Below are 23,355 nucleotides of genomic sequence, written 5' to 3'. Positions count from 1 at the left end.
GATGTATTTTCCTTATCAAATATTTTTAATTTGACTTGACTGTAGTTTAAACGAAACAATGTACTTGAAAGATCCAGCAAAACGTTTTCCGTTGAATGCTAACTGCTGATTGATTGATAAACGAGGAATGTACCGTACCCTTAGGTCTATTGTGCCCTCTCCTAATAGTCCAATATTCTGCTGGGTACTAACGTCACATGCGTTTTCAGCTTGCAGTGGCCAGTGTAAAATGCGACCAGTAGTCTGAGGTTATCCCAAGGGTGGTTGATTGAAAACTTCAAACTGCTGAGGTCCTACCCCCCCTTAAGAAACTTGACATGCCGCATGCCCTGTAGTTGTTGCCAATGTCTCTCTCTGCCTACTTCTTCTTCCTTGCGGAGCAACTTCTTTATGGTATGGGGACCCACACCAGTGAAGAGTTAGTGAATGCTGTGGAGCGGGCGACCTCATAAGCCAGTTCGTTCCCTGCTATACTTTTGTGACCGGGCACACAGATGAGGTGCACATGGTTACGTTCTGATAAGCTATTCAGCCGTTCTCTACACTCCTGCACCAGTAGCGATTTGATCTCATAGGATGAGACTGGTGCGGGGTCCTGGAATCCTTGCACCGATTCCCTCTGGCGTTTTCGAGCCATCAGCGTACCACTTGATCGTACTATCAATAAGCAGTAGCTCGAGAGTGGAATCCTTCCACTCGGCCTTGCTGCCAAGGATAAAATTCAACTTCTTGGTGAAGTTAACACTTTTAGTAATGCTGCCCTTGGGAGAAGAGCTAATGGTGTAGTACCACTCAACTATTTTACCCACTGGGACGAGATTACTTTACATCTGTCACACCCTTCTGCTGACATTTGTAGAAGTGTGTGCTTGAATTCCTGACCGATCGCAAGTTGAACAGGCGTAAGCTCAGCATGACTCGCAAGTGCTGCCGTCGGACAAGTACGCATTGCACCCGACATGCAGATTCATGCAAGTCGTTGCAGCTTCCCCTATCGAAGTATGTGAAGCTTTTAAGACCCAGGCCACCGCCACATACATACGTGATTATCGGTCGCACGAACATGGTGTACAACTACCTAACAATCCTTGACTTGCAGCCCCAGAATTTATCCATTGTCTGTTAGCAATACTAGTAGGTCGTCCATGACAAGGCTCCATAACAACTGTTCTCCAGTTATGTTTTCAGCATTACTTATAAAGGTACACCAATTTTTTTTATTTTTGTAATAAATTATTATCCACCACTGTATCATTTATAATTGTCAAAACTTATGATATGGCAATATTAAAAGGTGAGTTTTTCATAACTTCACCACATTATACGCCTATCGAAGTAACCCTGCAGCCATTGTTGTTAAAGAAAAGTGAAAAGGTCTCATATATATTTTTCACCTGCTTTAATAGTAAATTTCGTATTTGTATTGTTGGAGAAGTTTCTAAATTGTAATTGCATTTGCAGTTATTATTCAGGTATTTATATTTATTTCGAAGTGTGCAAGTTTTATCTGTGGTGTAAGTGCTGTAATTTGTTAAATTCAAGGCGAATCTAATCAAAACAACTTGCTATTTTTCTACGTCAACTAATTTGTCTACTGCGCAAACAAAATGGATGGACAGCACCGACGTGAACGAAAGTCATCAATGGTAACACATCAAATTTACGTAAATGCAATGAATTATCAAGAAAATCTCACAAATTATGTGAAAACAAGGAATGAGAGGGAGTTACTAACATCTTTTATTTTGTTTATTATACAAAGGCACCACTTTCGCCCTGTCCTATACCCGACATAAGCGACGATGAACTGGTCTCCATATCCGTGCGGGACCTTAATCGCACGTTGAAGTCACGCGGGCTCAATCGTGAGGAAGTTGTGCGTATGAAACAACGGCGCCGTACGCTAAAAAATCGTGGCTATGCGGCTAGTTGCCGTATCAAGCGTATTGAACAGAAGGATGTCTTGGAGACAGAAAAATCGCATGAATGGGTTGAACTGGAAACCATGCACGAAGATAATGAACAATGTCGCAAGGACATAACCAACTGGAAGAACAAATACAAGGCCTTGCTGCAATTTGCAGCACATAATGACATTCCAATACCACCCGAGTTGGAGGGCTGTTGAGCAGTGCAATACACCCGAAAATATTCTTAATTATATTTCATAAGTAGCTTAATGTATATGGCATCAATTATGATGTTTTTTTATTACTGTTAAATACTGTATTTAGGTATTTAATAAATATTATTTACTAAAATTTGGCTACATTTTCAAATATTCTATTTGTGACTAGTAATATTCCATAATATTTAATCGAAAATTGTCATCTTAAACGGACAGCATATTTTATGGAATGTCTTCAGCATGCTCTTCAAGCATCTCGATTGAGTCTTCCAGTACATCTACTAACTCTGCTTCTTTATTTATTGCTTGATTTGAATTTGTCGTTGCGATTATATACTCTTCTGCTAATGCATCTGAGTAGTCAGTTTTCTTAAAGAGGTGTTTATGTACGTTGCGCAAATGGCGGCGAATCCTGAAAAAAGCAAAAGAGAAGTATACTTAAACACGCAACTAATTCAAGATGACTATGCAGAAAATCAAACAATGTGATGCTTCTAATGTGTTAAGAAAATGCTATACATACGAATGTGTATGTATATAGATACAAAACACAAGAAAAAACGTTAACTTTTGTTGCATCGAAGCTATAATACCGTTCACAAATACAAGATTACATACAAAAACTATATTTTAGTGTAGTGATCCGATATCGGAGGTTTCGTGGATAAACTTAGTATACCCTGTTCAGGGTATAAAAACAGTGTTTTTACTTACTTGAATTTAGTTGGAAAGCCACGCTGACAAACACTACACATTAATGGCATACCCGTATGCTCATACTGATGTTGTCGCAAACCGGCCATATTTATAAATGTTTTCTCGCATTCGTCACATTTGTAACGCACACCCAGATGACGTTTCTCATGGTAATTAAGATGTCCTTTAATTGCGAACTTTCGGTCACACATCGAACAAGAGTATGGAAAATCGCCAGTATGGAAACGTATATGTATTTCCAGATCTTTACGCCTTACAAATTTCTTATCGCAATATGGACAATCCATAGTCTCGCCGCGATGCATTTGCATATGTAAACCAAGATTCGCTTTGCGTAAGAATGTTTTTGAGCAAACAGTACATTCGAATACTGCTCTATCTTCGGGTGAAATGTGAATGGTTTGATGTAATTGCAGATGTTCAAGTGAATAGAAACGTTTGCCACAATCGCATTCAATATTGCGATCACGCTCCTCGGAGTGCAATTCCATATGTTTTTTGAGTGTATAACGCGAAACACATCTTTTTGCTGAGAAGAAATAAAATTTGTAATTATTTTAGAAGCGTGCAAAATATTATTGGCAACTTACGGCATTTGCTACATAAGAATTTAAGTTGTTTGTGGCGTCTCAAGTGTACGTTATAGAATGTTTTCAATACGGTACGTCCACAATGCTCACAATCCAGATATTCATCTTTCTGATGCACCTGACGTCGATGCAAACGCAGAGCATTTTTCGTTACAAATCGATTTTGGCAAATGTCGCAGGGAAAATTAAGTGTTTTGTCCGCTTTAAAACATAAGGAAACATTGCATAACATTAAAACTTAAAGCCATTCAAAAAGATATTTTACGTACCGTGGTCAATTTCATAATGTTGCAGTAAATCTCTTTGAAACTCGAATATGCAAGTACAAAACTCACATTTGAATTCAAAATATGTCTTATCTGTTTCTTCAATATTTGTGTCGTCTTCATTTCGAGAGATGTTAGCACTTTGTACAGATTCGTTACTACCTATCGATGTCTGCGCATTATTTACAGTATTTTTATCATCGTTGCAAATTACGCGCTCAACACTTATTAGTGTTGGTGGCATGATTTCGTTATCTTCATGAATGTCGTCATCCGGCGGCTCAAGGATCTCACTAGCAGCCGGCTCGGGAGAATTCTGGTTGTCAAACTCGACAACTGAAAAACTCTAAAAATTATTCATATTTTAGTAAAGTTTTATTAATTTTATAGTATTCCTTTTTTACCTCAGTTTTCATTTCCTCTTCTTCTTCATCATGCTCTGATTTTTGAGCAAGGGACTCATTTTTAATTTCGATTTCATGTATTTCAATATCACTTATTGGTGAATGTACTGATTTGGCACGGTTATATTGTTCTCTTAATAACTGATTATTTAGTTGTGCTCGAGTTATAAACTCATTAGCTTGCGAGAGTTCTAAACGACAACGTCCACATATGTAATGACATGGCGGATATCCTTCAATAATAAAATCTGTTATCAGCACATTTAATGAAGTGCATTTATTGAAAGCCTCTAGTAAAGTAGTAGTTGCACAATCAAAAGTAAAAGTCTCCAGCAGATCAATATAATCCTCAAGCTCATCTTCTGAAGCCACGGACAGGCAGGAACGACAGCATCGCATGTCTTCAAAGTGGATTTCAGCGCGACTGGGCGAATTCATGTTTGTTAGCAAGCAGATTCCTTTTTTTGAGACGAATACATCTAATAAAACCTTTCAATTCCTTTTCAAAAGAAACACATCTAATAAAATCTTTCAGTCCTTTTTAATCTTCCCAGACACCATTGCCATGACAACAATAAACCAATGTTACCACAAAATTTTATTTTACATATTTTGAAATCTATTATATGTACCGAAATCCGGCCCATGAGTACTGTATGAATTGGAGACAGCCTTTACTTGAGTCTTCTCCAAATAAATGAAAGCTTGCATTTTTTATCTCGATTTTTAATTAAATTTTAATAATAATAGATATTCAGCGTACAAATTTACCGATAATGATAATGATAGCCATGGTAATCAAAACACGAATCTTTTGGTGTACTATTGTGAATTAGTTTTATCTAAAGAAGAAGAAGAACTTAGTTTTGTACACAACATTGAGAAGTTTAACATTTTGGAAATTACTTTTAATAAGTGAATTTTATATAATATCACTCATTTAATATCATTATACTGATAATATGCAATACAATTATTGTATCTAATTTGTGTGAGTGTTTTACAAAGCCTACAACATCTTTTGTGACGTGACGGAACTCCTGTGAAGAAATCCCCTACCCATCGACCAACGCAAACACTAACAGAAGGGGGTTAATAAGAAAAAATGGCCACCAGCGATATCTCCAGCTCCAATGAGCGCCACTATTATGCCAAGCTTGAAGCCATCAAGGATATACGTGATAAAACAATTGCTTTAGAAAAATTGAAATTGAAAATTATCAAAGAAGTGAAAATAAGTGATGATGAAGAAAAATGTCTGGATGAATACCGTAAAGAAATGGAACATTTGTTGGAAGAAAAAATGTCACATGTCGAAGAGTTAAGGCAAATACATGCCGATATAAACGATATGGAAAATATTATAAAACAAACAAAGGAAAATCAAACACGTTCCGTTGACATGGCAAATCGGGTATATGAAGATTATCTGGCACTCAAATATCAAATTGATCATATGCGTCGCGACTATTTAGGCTTAAGCCCTCTACGTGATTTACATGAAGAAGAAGGTAGTCCAATATCAAAAGATCGTTTTCAAACAAACTTTTTAAAGGTGAGCGCCGCCGCTGCGGCTGCTGTTGCTGCTGCACAGCCTACATCGTTGGCACGACCCCATCCCCGACACCCACTTCTTCCGGAAGCTACCGTCACTGCATTACCACCAACGGGCGGTGGTACTGGACCCACTGGTGGTCATGCTTTTATGCCACCCGCCCCACCCGGCACGGGCAATGCTGTCGCTGCTGCTGCAGCAGTACGTTTGGGTAAAAGCGATTTTTCTGCTCCACCGCCACCTCCTCCACCATCATCTCGCTTACAGCAGTCACCGGCTATTGGTATTGGGCATCATCCTTCATTTCGTTCAGATTTTAATGTGAACCTACGTCAACAACCCCCACCTATGAAGTCATGTCTATCTTGCCACCAACAAATACATCGTAACGCTCCCATTTGCCCATTATGCAAAGCAAAGTCTCGCTCGCGTAATCCGAAGAAACCGAAAAAGAAAAACAACTAAATGTTTCACTATGGAAAATTTTTGCAATAAGTAAAAAATTGAGCTTCTCCAATACAATAAAAGTAGATCAGAGCAAAAATTAGCTAGTGCCAACAATGACTACAATAAAAGCAGCATATGTATTACAAGTATTTATTATGAAGCGTTAATGCTTAAGAAATAGTACTTAAATTGTGTATTTTAATTTTACACACCAATTATCAGATAAATTTACAACAACTTATAAATGTATTAATTAACTAGACCTGAACGGATAATATTAATTATGTTTATCGTAAACTTATATTCATTTTTCATATAAATCACGTTATTTATCATTTATAATTGTATAGTATGTATTGATAGTACACTCACCTTCTTAATTTCAAGCGAGTTCAATTCCATTGCCATTGTCCCCCTTACAATATAATTATTATGTATTTAACGCATTTTGGTTTTTTAATATATTTCTTTATATTTAATTTCTATACTTCGCTAATTGATTATGTATTATTAGATGAGTACAACAAAATATTTCGTAATCAAATTTTAACTACTTTAAATATTAATAATAAGCTATTGTGTCAAATTATTAACTTTTTTTGACTGAAGATCAAATACACTAAATTTATTTTACAAATAAATATGTCGTTAAAAAATGTTTGTCATTAGTTACTGTTAGCGTAACTGAAAACAATAAGGAATGCTGATCATTGATCCTTTTCTTACGCAAGGCGTTCTATAGAAATTTCGATAGCCGTGATTTCCTGGGATGTTATTGATAACTGTATATTAATCGAGAATCAACACATCTCTACATGATTAGAGAGAGAGTTCTCTTATCAGTGATCAGCTGTTGATAGACGTTAAATATGCAAAGTTTAATTTCTTCTTCACAAATCATCTGCTACTTTATAACTGAATTATTTTGGAAAATATAGTGCGGTAAATAAGTAAATAAAAGTGATAATTAAGTATTATAAATTATTAAAGTCCTATCTAAAACTGCATAACAATGAAATGTCGAGCGTGTATGAAAGCGAATTGTAACAACTTAGTTGACATGAGTGTTGCTGGAGCAGATGGAGGACAAACGCTTTTCGACTACTACAATGATTGTACGCAGCTACGTGCAACTGCCAGCGATAGTTTTCCTAAAAAACTATGCAAAACTTGTACTAAAAAGCTACGCATAGCATATAGCTTTAGAAAATGTGCTCTGGAGTCTAATGATATGTTTGAAAAGTTTCTAACATTACAAAAAATTAATACACAATCTCCAGCCAACTTAATTGTGGTAATTATACACAAATATATGTATTATTTTATGCAATAACATAATTCGATAAAGATTTTTTAATAGGATACGGAAGATTACTCAAACGATCCTTTGGAGATAGAATTGTGTGAATCTCGGAAAGCTGTAAAGCAAACTGATAGCGAATCTCCTATGAAAGAGGAAGGCTGGAATCAACCGATCAATGATTATTCGTGCGATTCTGCGTTAATAAACGAAACCGTCATTATCGAACAGTCACAAGTCAGCTCCTGCAGCAACAATAATCCGTCTCAAGCGGATAAGAAAGAAGATTGGTACGAAGAACATTGTTATGATGAAAATACATGTCCGGATATAGAGACATATGAGACTGGTACTGAAACGAAAGAAGATAGTTCAAGTTTAAACGTAGGAGAAACGGATCATCTAGAAATAGAAATCGATACTACTAGATTACAGTGTCTATATTGTAAACAAATATATTCGTCCGATTTGGAACTTCAGCATCACGTAAAAAACATTTATTTAAATGTCACTTCTGCTCGAAGATTTGGACTGATGTGAGCAGGTACTACAGACATATTAAACGGATACATAACTGCGCAGAAACTGAAGTCCCCGCTTTGCAGGCTTTTATGGAATGAGTTGAAATAATAGAAGATGGAAGTATAAACTGCGAAATTTGCAATGTAAGCTCTGCAACTATAGCTGCATACGGCAAACACACTCACCGAAAATATGACTCTGAAAAAAGCAATGAAGAAATACCATGTGACAATAGTGAGACAAACAAACTTAATATTTCTCATGGAACTGATACTTACGTGCAAGAAGACGTTGAATCCAACCTAGAAACCGATTATAAAACTAGAGCCAATGCAACGCCTGAAAATAGTTTATATGGAAACATATATACCGAATGTGAACCTAATGCAGAGGAATCTTCTAAGGAAAATCTGCAAACAGCCGTAGATAAACATAATCTAAAAGCGAAGAAAAAGTTCCTTTGCTCACATTGTCGTAAGTGAAAATCATCATTAAAATGTACTATATTTTTTCAAAACGGAATTCTCAATGTACAGTATACATTTTTTACAGCCGTGTCTTGTCAACTAAACGTGCCGTGCAGATTCATGAAAGGAAACAGCATTTACACATTGAACCTGATCTTAAGGAATGTTCATTTTGCCAAAAGAAATTTGATAGGGCATATTTAAGAAAACATATCGAAAATGTGCACATTGGCGAGCGAAAATTCAAGTGCGATATTTGCGGCAACATGTATAAAACTAATGATAACGTTATGCGACACAGGCCTCTACACACCAAGAAACGAACGCAATCATCCATGTACAGTATGTGATAAAAGGTTTACTGAAAAATCTGAACTCAAAGTTCACATGCGGCTTCACACAGGTGAAAAGCCATTTGTCTGTCATTTATGTGATCGGCGCTTTCGCATAAAAGTTCATCTCACATATCACTTGCAACAACATGCTCGTATTAAACACAAATGCAAAGTTTGTGGAAAGGAGTTCAAGCATGCCAAATCGTTAATTTCTATCTAGATACCAACGTTATGCCATATACATGTTCTGTTTGTGGGTACGGCTCTGTGAAACGTGATTAGTACGTAAATTTGCAAATAATTTTTACGGAATATGTCATTGTTACTTTCTTTACTTTTCATAGTTTCGTCAAGCATATGTCGAATAAGCATGATAAAAACATGACTGTTGATGAGTTATTTGCAATATTCCAAGCGAATACTGGCAGATCTCCCTATGTGAAGGTAGTTGACGACATTGATGTGAACGATGAGCTATCGTACTATGTCCTTGACTTGAGTGATGGAAATGGTGGATAGAAATGGATTTGATTTATTTTACTAAGCCCTTATCAATTACAAAAACAATAATAAAAATATTGTCCCAACACACATAAAGTTTTTAATTTAGTAGTAGTTTAGTTGGTACGATATCGTCGGTTCCGACAAAATTTCAGAGGGATAGCTCATTGAATTTGCTTATATACAGATAGACAGACATGGTCAAATGTACTCAGATACGACTCAGATCTCCGACATTTCCACCTGGGTGTTAAAAATTTTGTGGTAAACTTTTCAGGATATATGTAAAGTAACCGTTGATCATTTGAACTTTCGAAATACATAACAAAGCTTTCCGATTTATGTAAACTGACTTCAGGTCTTCTCATCATACCATATTTATCGTACGTATTCGAAAAAAATGTAATACCATTATGTACATACATTTAAGTCATTTTAATTTATTTTAGTTAAAACATTGCAATACAAGTGTTCTTTATATCGATTTGTTATCGATAAATTTATTACAACAATTTCATTACTAATGAGATAATCCAAGCAATTGTATGTCAGGTGGTAGTATAAACAAACATTTATTTACATTTTGCTTAAATTTAATTCCTTTTAATAATCCTACATCTTAAATTAAGTACAAAAATGCAATGTCGCGTGTGTATGCAAAGTAAATGCCAAATATTGTTCGAGATGAATATACTTGGAACGGATGACGGCAAGAACCTTTACGAATGCTTCAATGAATGTACACAACTAGATGCATCAGCAAAGGACCATCTGCCCAAAACGCTATGTAAACTATGTGCACAAAAACTTCAAATAGCGTATAACTTTAGAAGAAATGCACGACAGTCAAATGAGGAATTTAAGAAACTTTTAATATCTCAAAAATTGGAAACTGATTCGGTTGATAGTTCACCAGAGGAATTGTGTGCGCTTGAGGTAAATAAATGTTAAATCTAGAAATGGAGAGAAATATTCAAATTTGTATCTTAGGATACCGAAGAAAGTACAGATGATCCATTAGATATGAGTTTTCATGAAGCATTAAAGGCTCTTAAGAAACCTTCGGAGGAATTGACAACGGAAGAGTTTTGTTTAGAGGAAGATCCGGATCAGTCTTTGGAGGAACGTTTAATGGAATTTCCAATGGAAAAGTCGTGCTTAGAAGAAGCTCCAAATCGATTGGAGGAATCTTTGGTGGAATTTCCAACAGAACAGTTTTGCTTAAAGAAATCACCAAATCGATCCTTGGAGGAAGGTTTGATCGAATTTCCAACGGAAAAGTCAAACTTAGAAGTAGCTGCGAATCGACCTTTGGAAGAAGACTTGATGGAATTTTCCACGGAAAAGTCGTGCTTAGAAGTAGTTCCGAGTCCATCTTCCGAGGAACATTTTGAAGAATTCCCAACGGAAAAGTCTTGCTTAGAGGAATCCTCAAATCAATCTTACGAGGAAACACATATAGAAATCGTAAGGGAAAGCACACCGGTGGACAATACGGCATTGCATGATAATGATGAACAGTCGCAAGTAATCATGGAGAATGAAATTGAAACACGTAATTCATTTCGGCAGGACGAATATGAGAGTGAAACGGAGCCCGTAAAAAAAGTGGATTACGATTGTGAGATATGTAGTAGTACATATACAAACAAAAATGAACTTGAAAAACATATATCCCAACAGCATAAATGTAAGTCCATTGGTACAATATTTTTACCAACTAAAAATATTTATACATATATTTTAGCTGAAGTAATTTGTTTAAGTTGTCCAAAGGTATTTGATATGCCTATTGAGTTGAGAATTCACAACCAACTTGTACACGGAACCGATTCACCAGTACAATGTAATTTCTGCAGTGAAAAGCCCCTATTGCCTCGTAATGAGCTTGTCAAACACTTTCAAACAACTCATAATTCTCGCTACTATTGGTATTTCCCACACGTACAAAAACGACATGCAAATGATACGGAGGTTCGTTCGGCCATAAAATACACATGTAAATATTGCCAAAAAATTTTCACAACGGTTATTGATTTGACAGAACATATTAGATCCCACCTCTTTAAATGTCCATTCTGTTTGAAAAATTTTCACAGAATGCGTACATATTACTTACATGTTAAACGTTTGCATAACAGTTCAGCAAGCCAATTCCCGGCTATACCATTAGCGGGAGATAGCAAAGATAAGCCGATTCGATGCAAAGCTTGTAACAAAAGCTATACAAATTTAGCCTCCTACAATAAGCATCTAAAAGAAAAGCATAATAAAGGAACAAGATCAAAAGCTAAACAAAAAACGACAGAATATGAAGCAAAGGAAGCTTCGATTGCGGAAGACGAAGACAGGGATACCACCACAGATGCCACTATTGCAGAGGGCGAAGCTTTTGAAAATGAAGACGAAGATGCCGTTCAAGCTCTAAATAAATCGGTTAAAAAGGAACAAAGAAAAAAGAAAAATGTACCACAAATAAAGGAAAAAAAGAGATTTCTCTGTTCATATTGTCGTAAGTATTGATTTTTGTTTTGTTACTAAATAAATGCGTATATAAAAAAAAATATATATAATATTCCAGCACGTGTGTTATGTTCAAACGTGTCGCTGGCGTCGCACGAAAGAAGTCAGCATCTCAATTCAAAAACAGATATTAAGGAGTGTCCAATATGTCAGAAAAATTGAAGTCGGATTATATAAGAAATCATATTAAAATTGTACACATAGGGGAACGTAATAACATTTGCGATATTTGTGGTGGTGCCTATAAGAGTCCTAGTCAACTTAAACGGCACAAGCTGTTGCATATGCCAGACCGTCATTTGCCATGCAGTGTATGTGATAGGAAATTTACGGAAACATCTGCCCTCAAAGTACATATGCGCAGTCACACGGGCGAATTGCCATATGCTTGTCATTTGTGTGATCGTCAATTCCGTATCCGTGTACACCTTACCTATCATTTAGAACACCATGCTAATATAAAGAAAATATGCAAAGTTTGTGGCAAGGAATTCAAAGATGGCACAACACTGCGAAGACACTCGTTCGAACATAATGGAAAAATGCCATATAGATGCACTGCTTGCCATTATCAAACTGCCAAACGTGAATAGTAAGTTTTGTTGAATTTAAAATGTTTGAAATAACGAAAATGAAAAAATGTATATGTTCATTTTTATTGCAGTATAACGACACATATGCTCCGAAAACATGACATACAAATTACTGACGAAGAATTATATTTAATGTTTAAAACGAATACCGGTAAATCGCCTCGCGTAAAAAATGTTGAATACCTGAAAAAGTTGACTGAAAATTTACAAACGTCAGATAATTCAAATTAATGTACAGATTTATTATTTCTTTTTTTAATTTATGTGTTTATTAGTTTTAAGTTACCAAACGCATTTCGTAATAAATTGTAACATTGCCTCAACTCTCATGTCTTACTGTTATTTTAGCTGCAGAAAATAATCCTGAAGTCAGTTCTAGTTTCGTAGATCCGACTGTCGTGGGAACGATATGCTTTATCTTGTTCTTGTAGCGGCCGAAAACATTCTTGAAGTAATTGAAGGAGTTCTGCCGGTTTGACAGTCATTGGCCGGATAAAAATACGGCTATTACTATAGTAGATGCACAGTTGATGTTTAGTTTTGCTGTGTCCTCGATATATTCTAATTACTTATAGCCATTGATGATACTTTTCTGATATATCGAAACTTATTGAACACCACTAACAATTTAAATTATCTATTAAATATTTGCCATTATTTTCATTTCTATAAATTTGTTTTTTTTTATAAATTTATTTCGTTTTATTGTATTTTATTTTTTAAACGTTTTTTGCGGGGCTGTTAATATTTTGTCGTTTTGATGGTGTTTCTATCGATATTAGTGCAAGGCAATCGAACAAAGCAAGAACATCGATAAAATTCTATTGATTGTTCTATCATCACTAATTAGCATAAATAAATTGTAAAATAACCATATTTTGTATCGCAAACAAAGTATAATTATAACGAAAACAAAGCTTAAAAAATGCACTGCCGTGCTTGTATGCAAGTGGATTGTCATACAGTTGTGGATATGAATTGTGTCGGAACTCCGGAGGATGGTAAAACACTATACGACTACTTTAATGAATGCACTCAACTGCAAGCAACAGCGAATGATGAACTTCCACAAATATTATGTACAACTTGCACAGAAGAATTACATGATGCCTATAATTTTATAAAAAAGGCACGTAAGTCCGATGGAGAACTCAAAAAGATTTTGACAATCCAAAAAGATGGCGTAGACATTTATACTACTACCCAAACTACACAGGTACAGGAAGACTTTTGATAGATTTTGATGATGATAAGTGTAAAGAATAATATCTGTTTTCATTAGTATGCAGTTGAATGTACAAATGATCCATTATCTACGCCAGAACAACTAATTGTCGTAACTGAAACTTCAAACCCTGCTAACGATGCTGAAGTGGCTATACCTGTGCCAGAAATAAAAGTAGAGTTAGAGTTAGATATTCCTGAAGATTTTGAAAAAATAATGGAGGATCATGTTGTGAAAAGTGATTCCGAATCTTCGCTGCAGGGTAACAGTGATGATGACAGCGGTGACGTTATCAAGCCGGGTGTGTCACATTCTTGTGAAATATGCGATTGCTCATATTTAACGCAAAAGGAACTGAAAGATCATATATTTGATGTACACAAATGTAGGACTTTTCACCTTCAAATGTTTTCGTTGCTTATTTAAGTAAATTTATATTTTTAGCTCACATCATCTGCATGAAATGTCCAAAAGTTTATGAGCTTCCCACGGAATTACAACTTCATGAATCTCTTGTGCATGGCACGGAATCACCATTTCAATGTACATGGTGTAATGAATCCTTACAACGTGAAGATCTACCTAAACATATTCAGATGACGCATAAGATTTCATATTCCAAATATTTTCCGCGTACGAAAAGGCGTTGCAATAATAATGATGAGAATAATAGTTTTGAATGTGATGACTGCCAACTGCATTTTTCATCCATACTTGAGTTAGCCTATCATGTAAAGGAACACAAATTTGAATGTCCATTATGTCTAAAGAGTTTTCGAAAACATGGTACGTTTCGGGCACATGTTAAACGCATACATAATCATTCAATAAGTAGCTTAAAAGTTGCGGTTGGTGTTGAGGACGTCGAAGCAAATAAGCCGTACAAGTGTTCCTTATGCTCCAGACAGTTCAGATTGAAACGGTCTCTTCAAGGACATTTGAAAGTGAAACATAACCAGTATACACGGCAAAATGTAAAAAACGATGAGGATAAGCTATTTGAATGTGCGTTTTGCACTATGCGCTTTGCTAGCCAAAATTCGCTTTATCATCACAAAAGACGCAAACATCGAGATTTAATACAAACACCTGTTGCTGATAATGAAATCAATACTACGGTGGTGGAAATGGAGAATGACAAAGCAAACAGTGAATTTGTTAATTGCACATTTTGTCATAAGGATATACCAAGAAGTGAAATTAAGCATCACGAAAGACGACACAAGTATGCCTTGAATCGAAAAAGAAAATTTCTGTGTGCATTCTGCCGTAAGTATTAAAAAGAATAATTTCAATAACTTATGCAATAACTCTTTCTTTTTGCTATAGCGCGTGAATTTAACTCTGAAGCTTCTGTTAAATTGCACGAAAAGAAGGTTCATATGTGTGAAAAACCCGAACCCAAAGAATGTCCAATATGCCAGAAAAAAGTTGATCCGAAATATTTAAAAAACCACATGGAGAACGTGCACACGTCCGAGCGTAAATTTATCTGTGATATTTGCGGTGATCCTTTCAAGAGTTACGTTTTGCTTCACAGCCATAAACGTTTGCACTTGGAGCGAAATTTCGCATGCACCGTGTGCGAGAAAAAATTTATACGCTCATCCGATCTGAAAGTACACATGCGCATACACACAGGCGAAGAGCCATATGAATGTCATTTGTGTGATCGTAGATTTAAAATCAAAGTGCGCCTTAATTATCACCTGCAGCGTCATGCTGGCATCAAGCGGAAGTGTCAGGAGTGCGGCAAGGAATTCAATCATGTTAAACAGTTAAAAATCCATTCATATAAACACACTGGCATGCCATATCGATGTTCTGTGTGTGAATACGGCTGTGCGCAACGTGATGTGTAAGCACTTTTTAGTTGCCGATATGTTGGCCATTGTTAATATGCGTTTTTTTGTACAATTTTTTAGTTTTCGAAAGCATTTATTGCGTATGCACGACATGACTATGACTGATGAGGAATATTGTGCAATGTTCAAAGCGAATACTGGTCGTAATCCACATGTGAAGACTCTGGAGGAATTGCAGTCGGAGGCGCAAAGTATGGAGCAAGAGCAAGAGCAAGAGCAGTCAAACTAAAACATCGTACAACGAACAAAAAATATGATTTATATTTTTAAACTATCCTTCCACGAGGCTGCGCTCGCATTTAATCCCTTGAATAAATATCAAAAGTTTATTAACAATACAAAATTACTAAATACATAATAAAATATGTACACGAGTACTATAACGCGATGATATCATCTTTGTGCTGGTGGTTTTAACCCAAATTATGTCTGATTAGCGCTTTTGATGCATTTTTGTTTGGTTAGATTTTAACATTTTTCGACAACCAATCAACCGAAATGGAATATTTTTTATTTAATTGAAATTTATTTCAACCAGAAAAATGTTAAAATCGGTCAGTATCTAATGTTGTAGTTTACAATTCAAATCCTCCATACTTTTCAAGAGTAGCTTTGTATGCAACATCAACCACCTCTTCCCTTGCCCCTACAATCTACTTTCATACTCAATTCTTCCTTTTGTTAAACTTGTATGGTGATATTTATATGAAAAGCTTATTACTCACCAGTAAAGAAATTTTAAATAATCGGGAATATTCCAAAAAAAAAATGTTATTTGCAATTAAGTAATAGCATTTGCATAAATTATTTCTTATTGTTTATTTAATGCTTACATACATATGTAGGTTCAATAAATATTTTTATTTTTAATTTAAAGTTTTAACTACATACATACATACATACATTTTTTGTACTATAAATTTAATTATTTAAGCACTCATTTACCATATCTTCATCTTCTTTCTCTTCATCTACAATGAAATCAGGTAACTCCTGTGAGTCCATATTCTCCTGAATTTTGTTGCTGGTGTTGAAATGTATCGCCTTTCCCGTGTATTTCGCAAAAACAGCAGTCAATTCGTCAGCTGTTAGAATTTTATTATGGACACGCTGCATGTGATTGGAAAAACTAAAGGTAAATTTATTAATAAAATAAAAGACATAATTACACACATAAATGTTTTAAACACTCAATTACACTTGTGCTTACCGCAAACGGCGCGTAAAGCCAACATCTGGACACAATTCACAGCGATAAGGCATGCCAGTGTGCTTGAAGAGATGCTCCTTTAGTTGATTACGATTGTAATAGACAGTTCCACAATAGGTGCACGAATGTTTGACGCCTTCATGCCGTTGCAAGTGATAAGTGAGTCTTACTTTGATCGCGAAACGTCTACCACACAGGTGGCAAGCGTATGGCAGTTCGCCGGTGTGTGTGCGCATATGCACAATTAAATCCGCTTGTCGTGTGTATTGCCGTTGACAGTGTATGCACTCAAAAGACTTATCTTCGGCATGCAATAGCCGGTGCGCGGTCAGCTGCCAAGCGCTCTTGAACGCATTGCCGCACACATTGCAATAGTGTTTGCGCTCCGCTAGATGCACACGCTGCATATGGCAATTGAGATCACGCTGTTGATAACATTTGCGCTTACAAATGCCACATTCATATTTCGGCTCCTCCAATTTGACAAGATGCACGTTTTGTTCGTGCAGACTGAGCGATTTCGCATTCGAGAATTCACGTGCTACAAAGCAGGAATTGGAGATTTGTTATTATTATTTTGTCTTGAAGTTTTAGTCAATTGTAAGGTAAAACAAGTTACTCGGTTCAAATTTAAAATGAAAGTGATACACATTTTCTAGTGTGCATGTATGCTCGTAAATTTAGCTTACTCTTTATTTTATCTAATTTCGTCTAAAATGCTAGATGTACATATAACTGTATATACAACTTAAAGTACAAAATCTCTACTGGCACTCCTTTCAGCTGTGCACCACTTCCGATTCCATTGCAATTTCATCTGCATTAATCAAAGTGTTGTCCGCTTCCGTAGCTGTTTTTAAAGCCGCCCCTTGCGAATGTTCGTCAAAATATTCAACCTGTTTAATGCGGGTGGCCTTGCCAGTGTTTTGCTGGAACATGGCAACTAACTCTTCGTCGCTCATACTCGTGCAGTGCACGCGCTGCAAATGGCGTTTAAAGCTGCAATAAACAAACTTTAATTAATAAATTATTGCAATTGTAATTTTTCTGTCAAAACTTACACATCCCGATTGGCAAAGCCATGCCCATCACATCTTTCGCAACGATAGGGCATGCCTGTGTGCTTGAAACTATGTGCTTTTAATTTCTGTTTCGAATTGAATTCCGCACCGCAATCCTTGCAACGATGCTTTATACCATAGTGCTTCTGTAGATGGTATGTTAAACGCACTTTTATAGCAAAACGTTTCTCACACAGATGACAGGCGAACGGCAGCTCTCCGGTATGACTACGCAAATGCACATCCAGATCGAATTTACGCGCATAGCATTTCTCGCAATGTGGACATTTGATATTTTTTTCCAAATGCAATTTCATGTGATTAACCAATTGATTCTTGAGTTTAAAAGCATTGCCGCATATTGGACAAAAGTGGTCTCGTTCTTTGTGTGCTTGTTTGCGATGTTGCTGCAACAAATGCTGTGTAGCATAGGAACGATCACAGTCCGAGCAAATATATATAACGTCCGGTGATGCGCCCTGATGCATTTTCTCGTGTTGGTTGAGGGATTTTTGACTTTTACACTCGCGTGCTGAGAAAATATTTAGCATGTTCATATATTGTTGTTTACTTTTTGAAATTGTACTAAAAATCACAGCTTAATTTTTAAAACAATTTAGCAGTAAAAAAAGGTTCGGCTTTGAGAAAAATCTTAACGCTAGATAAAATTCTCCAAGAAATCAATTTTAATACCATTTATTATAAAGAAACACAAGTATTATTGAGTAGGCGTTTGAAATATATGCATTTGTTGTTGTAAATTTGTAAAATCGTTGTGGCGACATTTATAGACCAACTAACGGTTAATTGATATTTTTTAGAGACACGATTTACAAATCAAATTTTCTGCAGACAGGGTAATTTTTAAAACTATATATTGATTGTCCTGCAGGATTACCACAATAAACACAACTAATTATACAGATTACAAGCACATCAAAAAAAGTGTTTTAATGATTTTAGACTAATTTCAGTGCTCTACACCAATTTTATCTATGTAAGGCTGATGAATTTTATGGAAACGATACAGCTATTTGATAATTTAATACATTTTTCGCGGACCGGCTACAAACTCACGCTATATAGTCAAACAGTCATACACACATGAAACAAAAAATACTAAGATCCCCTAATAAGTTTTAGTATTTCAGTAATTACTTACAACTAATAATAAACATATTTAAATACTTACAGCAGTAGGCACAGAGAAATTTCGTTTGAGTCTCTTTAGCCTCGCGCTCTTTTTTCACATGTAATGCCATATGTTTTTCGAGATTTCGTCTAAGTAATTGCTTTTTACACATTTCACATTGCACTATCGTATCACCGCCTTCATTAACTAGCTTCTCATATTCCTCGGTGTGTACGCCGCGCATATGTTGACGTAAATTACTGGTAGTAACAAAGCGTTTCGCACAAAATTGGCACTCATGCGGTCGTTCATTCTGGTGCGTATGCCTGTGATCACGCAATGCACTTTCTGAACGCAGATAACATTTACACACTTCACATTGCCATGGTGTTGGTTTGGCTGGTTCATTTGGTGGCCTACCCACTGTGGGAAAGTATTTCCGATGTTCTGCTGGATGTTCGTTACGAAAATGTTCCGCTAATTTTGTCCGCGCGAATGGTGGTAACAACAGACAGCGTCTACATTGTACAGGATAACTATCGGGATGTATTAATTCCTGGTGTTCTTGTAATTCTTCGGGTGCTTCGAAGATTTTGGTACACTTTTTACAATTGTTTACTGGAAGTAAAAAAAATTACAAAAAATTATAGAAATATACTCTTTTAAAATACATACGGTTGGTGGTTTGATGCTCCACTTCTTGTGTATGTCGCAGTTGTATATGGTGATCAAGTTTATTTTTGCAACGAAATGCGCACATGCATATGGTACATTTGTATGGTCGCAATGAACGGTGCATATTCATATGGCCTTCATAAGAAACGTCGCCACACAAAACAAGTTTGCATTCTATGCATTTCCATTTTCCTCCTTTTGATCCAGTATTTTCTGCGTCCGATTGCTGCACATCTTCTTTGTACTCTTTTAAGTACTCTTCGTCACCTTCATCTTCTGCATAATACTCTGTTGTTTTTGGTTGTGATTCATGGACCTCGTCCACCACAACCTCCGCCGTCTCTACAGTTTGGTCCACATAACTATTATCGATAAGTTCTATCTCATCTAAAGAGCTTTCACAAATGTTCAGATCATTTTTTTCTATCTATATAGTAATAATATGAAATTATATTTTGGACTTGTAAAGATGTTGTATATTAAGTTACCTCCATCATTTCTACAACACTACTATCTTCCCGATCTTCGGCAACATCTTCTGGAACATGTACGTGTTCTATGATTTCCTCAACCACACAATCTTCCATTTCACTGCCTTCTACCACATCTAATGGCTCCATTATAGTATCACCCATTTCGCTATCCAATGATTCTATTTCGGCGGACAAGTACTTGTGTGAAAAGCTTTCACGCAGTATTCCATCAGCCTGTCTGGCATTTTGCAAGAAATTAAAAGATATTTCGAGATCTTGAGAACAATGTGTGCACAAAACTCCTGGCAGACCGTCATCTAGTTCCGCTTCCAATTGTGTGCATAAGCTGAAGCAAGTAAAGAAATCGACACCATCGCCTATGTGCGTCTCCATACGAATAAAGGAGGTGTCTTTCGAACTGAGGCAGGCGCGACATTGGTTAACCATTTCATTTGACTCTTCTCGTTAAAATCGTGCAAGACTTGTTAAAAAAATGAATTTATATAAAATTAAGGATTAAATCTTGCCGCTTTATTATTTACCTCAATAACACGTATGTTCAACCAATTAAATGTGTTCAACAAATGTGTAAGATGACAGGGTTGCATTTTGTGCAAAAATATTAAAATTCCCCAAAATCGTAGTAAATTTAAAATACACTCAAAAGTAACTCTGGCTTTTATATGAGAGCGGTTGTAAAAACCAAGAGAGAGTTAGCGAATCGCGTCGCGCTTTCAGGTGTTAAAATTCTTATTTGAATTTTCTTAATTAATCTAATAAGAACGTTGAAGTAATAAATAAAAGTAGTGTGTTATTAATTTGTTTGCGTTAAAGTTGTGATTTTGGTTTGAAGCAGTGACCAACTTTAATTAAACAGTCACCAACTATATTTGGCCTATTTAAGCCGCATTTAATCGTGCGTTGTCGAACGTCAGAGCAATTCACTTAAGCAACAGCGAAGAAAGCAAATCACGACAAACGAAAATAAACGCTTAAATAAACAAACATTTTTAAAGGTTTTTAAATTAAATAGTGTGGAAAAAGACAATTTACTGAGAGCAGCAAGTTTCTCATATGTGAACGCAAGAATTTTCAGTTCATATTGAATGAATGAATGTTTTGGTTTACTAACTTTGTGCTGCAGAAGTAAAAAGACAGCCTACCTGTAGAATTGAAGTGAAGCGTGTATGGAATTTGTGAAAAGAGAAAGTTGGCTAAGACATTGTTAAACCGCTCCTATAAGGAAGTACACGTAATACAGCAAATCAAGTGACAAAGTGAGTAGATTTTTAGAATGTTGCATTTCTTGTGTAAAAGCATTACTTTCTTATTAAATAATATTTTACAAATGTTTGCCTTTATTAAATAATGACTGCATTCTTTGATGCAATTTTCTCTATTTGAATTCTGAAGTCACCATGTTAAAAGCGAACACAACGGAGTCTCACTCCACATCTGCAATAGCGAATGGGAAATCATTGGCTAACGGTAAACCTGTTGCTAATGGTAAAAATGCACAACCCGAAGCAAATACTTTGCCACAAAAGAAATCGGTTGTAATCGCCTATATACTTTGGCTTTTTGGTGGTATTTTTGGACTACATCACCTGTATTTGCATCGGGATCGACATGCTTTCATCTGGTGGTGTACACTGGGCGGTTATTTCGGTGTCGGTTGGTTGGCTGAAATAGTCTTAATACCGGAATATGTACGTGATGCTAATGAGGATCCAACATTTATTAAATCATTTGTGGCGAAATTGCAAGCAAATCAACGACCGCCTTACTCGGCTAAGCGTTTTGTGGGCGAAGTAATGATTGGCTATCTCTTTGGACAGGTGCTGCTTATGGCCATACCGGAAACTATATTCGCTGGTATTGATTGGGGCTTTCTTCATTGGCTTATACCGGTATTTGTTTCTTTGGGCGTCTGGACTGTGGGCAATATCGGACGCGAACGTGGTGTTTGGTGGCAATGCTTAATCGGCGCCGTTGCCATATATCCAGCACGCTATCTAATTTATGATGAGACCTATTCATTGCTACTGACTGCGCTGGTTTCTGCGCTAGTTTTCGACACTTATTCAAAACAATGGTTGCGTACACCACCGAAACGTCATGGCGTTGGCGCACGTTCGATAAAATTGACAGCTGCCTTGCTGCTTTACTTTTCTTTATGGGGATGTTTTCTTTATTTCAATGGCACGATTACTGATGACGATGGTGGTGAAGTGCCGATACATGAAGCTTTACAGAATTTCCTTACATCAGCTTGGTGGACAGATTTCACACAAGCCCTATCGGATACTTATCAATACGCACAGCATCATGGCTGGTATGAGACATGGAAGGAAATTTTCGAAAGTATGGATGTGGATGGCGAACGTAATTCGTACAAGGTGTTGGGCGTGAGTGCAACAGCCTCACAAGCCGAAATTACATCAGCTTATCGTCGCCTCTCGAAGGAATTCCATCCGGACAAGGTCAAAGATGAGAAACTGAAAGCGGCTGCAAATCAACGATTTATTGAGATACAACAGGCTTATAATGTGCTGAGTAAAATCAAATCGAGTCGTCGTCGTAAGAACAAAAAGTCCGTTGAAGATGAACCGATTGTTTTATAAGAAACAAAAATGTTTGCTAAAACACGCATATTTTACGGAAAATAGTATGTATAATTAAATATGCATTTAGATAAGTCATTAACTTAAATTATTTAATTTATTTTATTTATTATCGACAATGCCCAGTTCATAAAAATATCCATTTCGAATATTTATTAAAGATACAATTTCATTTTAGCTCTTAATTTATTATTATCTTTATTAACGAAGTTAAAAGTTTAAGATATGGCGAAAACAAAAATAAAATCAATTAATATATTAATATTTGTAGGCGACTATTAATATCCAAAAATTTGTGTTTTATTTTCATACAAATTAAACTAAGAAATAATATAGACAGAGCAGGGTTGCAAAAATTTCTTTTTTTACAAAACCGAACATCTAACTAATTTTAAAATATCTAATTTCAAAGACCGGATTGAAAAAAAACGAATACAAAATTGAAAAAGAAAATTTGTAATCACAAAATTGTAAATCTCATTTAAACAAACAACCAATTTTTAATTAAAAAATTCATTACCTTGATGGCACAATAGTTTCATTTAACTGGCGCTTGTGTCTAATAATTTAAGTAAAGTAAAGAAATAATCCGTTTCCTCGACATTTGGAACCAGAAAGGAATCGGATTTTTAATAGAATTTTTGTTTTCTTCTGCTATAACAACAACGACTTTAATAATCGATATACATAGACATAGGGGAACATGGATAGATACAGTTATTTTGGCAAAAATAGCAATATT

At 35.9% G+C, this 23,355-nt stretch overlaps 7 protein-coding genes and 1 long non-coding RNA gene across 12 annotated transcripts; 6 read left to right on the top strand and 2 right to left on the bottom strand.

The window, feature by feature from the left end:
* Nucleotides 1-1,338: 1,338 nt before the first annotated feature.
* Nucleotides 1,339-2,261, top strand: LOC126759784 (transcription factor MafK). 4 transcript variants are annotated; one of them, XM_050474897.1, is made up of 3 exons: nt 1,339-1,472; nt 1,620-1,646; nt 1,763-2,261. In XM_050474897.1, exons 2-3 carry the CDS (start codon nt 1,644-1,646, stop codon nt 2,126-2,128), a joined length of 369 nt encoding a protein of 122 aa, XP_050330854.1. In that variant the 5' UTR covers nt 1,339-1,472; nt 1,620-1,643; the 3' UTR covers nt 2,129-2,261. The 4 variants fall into 4 exon arrangements, with proteins under 4 accessions (XP_050330854.1, XP_050330853.1, XP_050330852.1 ...); XM_050474896.1 differs by having other exon boundaries at nt 1,620-1,664; XM_050474895.1 differs by having other exon boundaries at nt 1,543-1,646.
* On the bottom strand, nt 2,177-20,525 carry LOC126758365 (uncharacterized). The gene is made up of 12 exons (XM_050472622.1): nt 20,005-20,525; nt 19,517-19,943; nt 18,902-19,459; nt 17,710-18,241; nt 17,430-17,647; nt 16,649-17,189; nt 16,384-16,567; nt 4,106-4,594; nt 3,705-4,047; nt 3,436-3,636; nt 2,843-3,374; nt 2,177-2,540 (listed from the first exon to the last, which is right to left on the bottom strand). Exons 1-12 carry the CDS (start codon nt 20,434-20,436, stop codon nt 2,351-2,353), a joined length of 4,647 nt encoding a protein of 1,548 aa, XP_050328579.1. The 5' UTR covers nt 20,437-20,525; the 3' UTR covers nt 2,177-2,350.
* On the top strand, nt 4,954-6,193 carry LOC126759769 (zinc finger C4H2 domain-containing protein). Its single transcript, XM_050474873.1, has one exon. It carries the CDS (start codon nt 5,211-5,213, stop codon nt 6,123-6,125), a length of 915 nt encoding a protein of 304 aa, XP_050330830.1. The 5' UTR covers nt 4,954-5,210; the 3' UTR covers nt 6,126-6,193.
* On the top strand, nt 6,970-8,126 carry LOC126759778 (uncharacterized). Its single transcript, XM_050474888.1, has 2 exons — nt 6,970-7,401; nt 7,468-8,126. Exons 1-2 carry the CDS (start codon nt 7,120-7,122, stop codon nt 7,945-7,947), a joined length of 762 nt encoding a protein of 253 aa, XP_050330845.1. The 5' UTR covers nt 6,970-7,119; the 3' UTR covers nt 7,948-8,126.
* Nucleotides 9,772-12,671, top strand: LOC126759741 (zinc finger protein 26-like). The gene is given in 6 exon segments (XM_050474835.1): nt 9,772-10,168; nt 10,223-10,922; nt 10,980-11,744; nt 11,814-11,906; nt 11,909-12,347; nt 12,420-12,671. Coding segments are annotated over 6 exon segments (2,457 nt in total). The 5' UTR covers nt 9,772-9,868; the 3' UTR covers nt 12,580-12,671.
* On the bottom strand, nt 12,379-13,091 carry LOC126759792 (uncharacterized). 2 transcript variants are annotated; one of them, XR_007667073.1, is made up of 2 exons: nt 12,686-13,091; nt 12,379-12,531 (listed from the first exon to the last, which is right to left on the bottom strand). It is a non-coding gene; the product is annotated as an uncharacterized LOC126759792 (long non-coding RNA). The 2 variants fall into 2 exon arrangements; XR_007667074.1 differs by having other exon boundaries at nt 12,635-12,715.
* On the top strand, nt 13,211-15,831 carry LOC126759748 (zinc finger protein 470-like). Its single transcript, XM_050474845.1, has 5 exons — nt 13,211-13,564; nt 13,631-13,958; nt 14,018-14,842; nt 14,903-15,431; nt 15,499-15,831. Exons 1-5 carry the CDS (start codon nt 13,274-13,276, stop codon nt 15,665-15,667), a joined length of 2,142 nt encoding a protein of 713 aa, XP_050330802.1. The 5' UTR covers nt 13,211-13,273; the 3' UTR covers nt 15,668-15,831.
* Nucleotides 20,526-20,721: 196 nt separating the features above from the next.
* LOC126759760 (dnaJ homolog subfamily C member 22) lies at nt 20,722-22,905 on the top strand. Its single transcript, XM_050474863.1, has 2 exons — nt 20,722-21,266; nt 21,403-22,905. Exon 2 carries the CDS (start codon nt 21,408-21,410, stop codon nt 22,611-22,613), a length of 1,206 nt encoding a protein of 401 aa, XP_050330820.1. The 5' UTR covers nt 20,722-21,266; nt 21,403-21,407; the 3' UTR covers nt 22,614-22,905.
* The last annotated feature ends 450 nt before the right edge of the window (nt 22,906-23,355 follow it).

The sequence above is a fragment of the Bactrocera neohumeralis genome, chromosome 5 (genome assembly GCF_024586455.1).
Source record: "Bactrocera neohumeralis isolate Rockhampton chromosome 5, APGP_CSIRO_Bneo_wtdbg2-racon-allhic-juicebox.fasta_v2, whole genome shotgun sequence".
Taxonomy (NCBI): domain Eukaryota; kingdom Metazoa; phylum Arthropoda; class Insecta; order Diptera; family Tephritidae; genus Bactrocera; species Bactrocera neohumeralis.
This window is presented reverse-complemented; position numbering and strand designations above follow the sequence as displayed.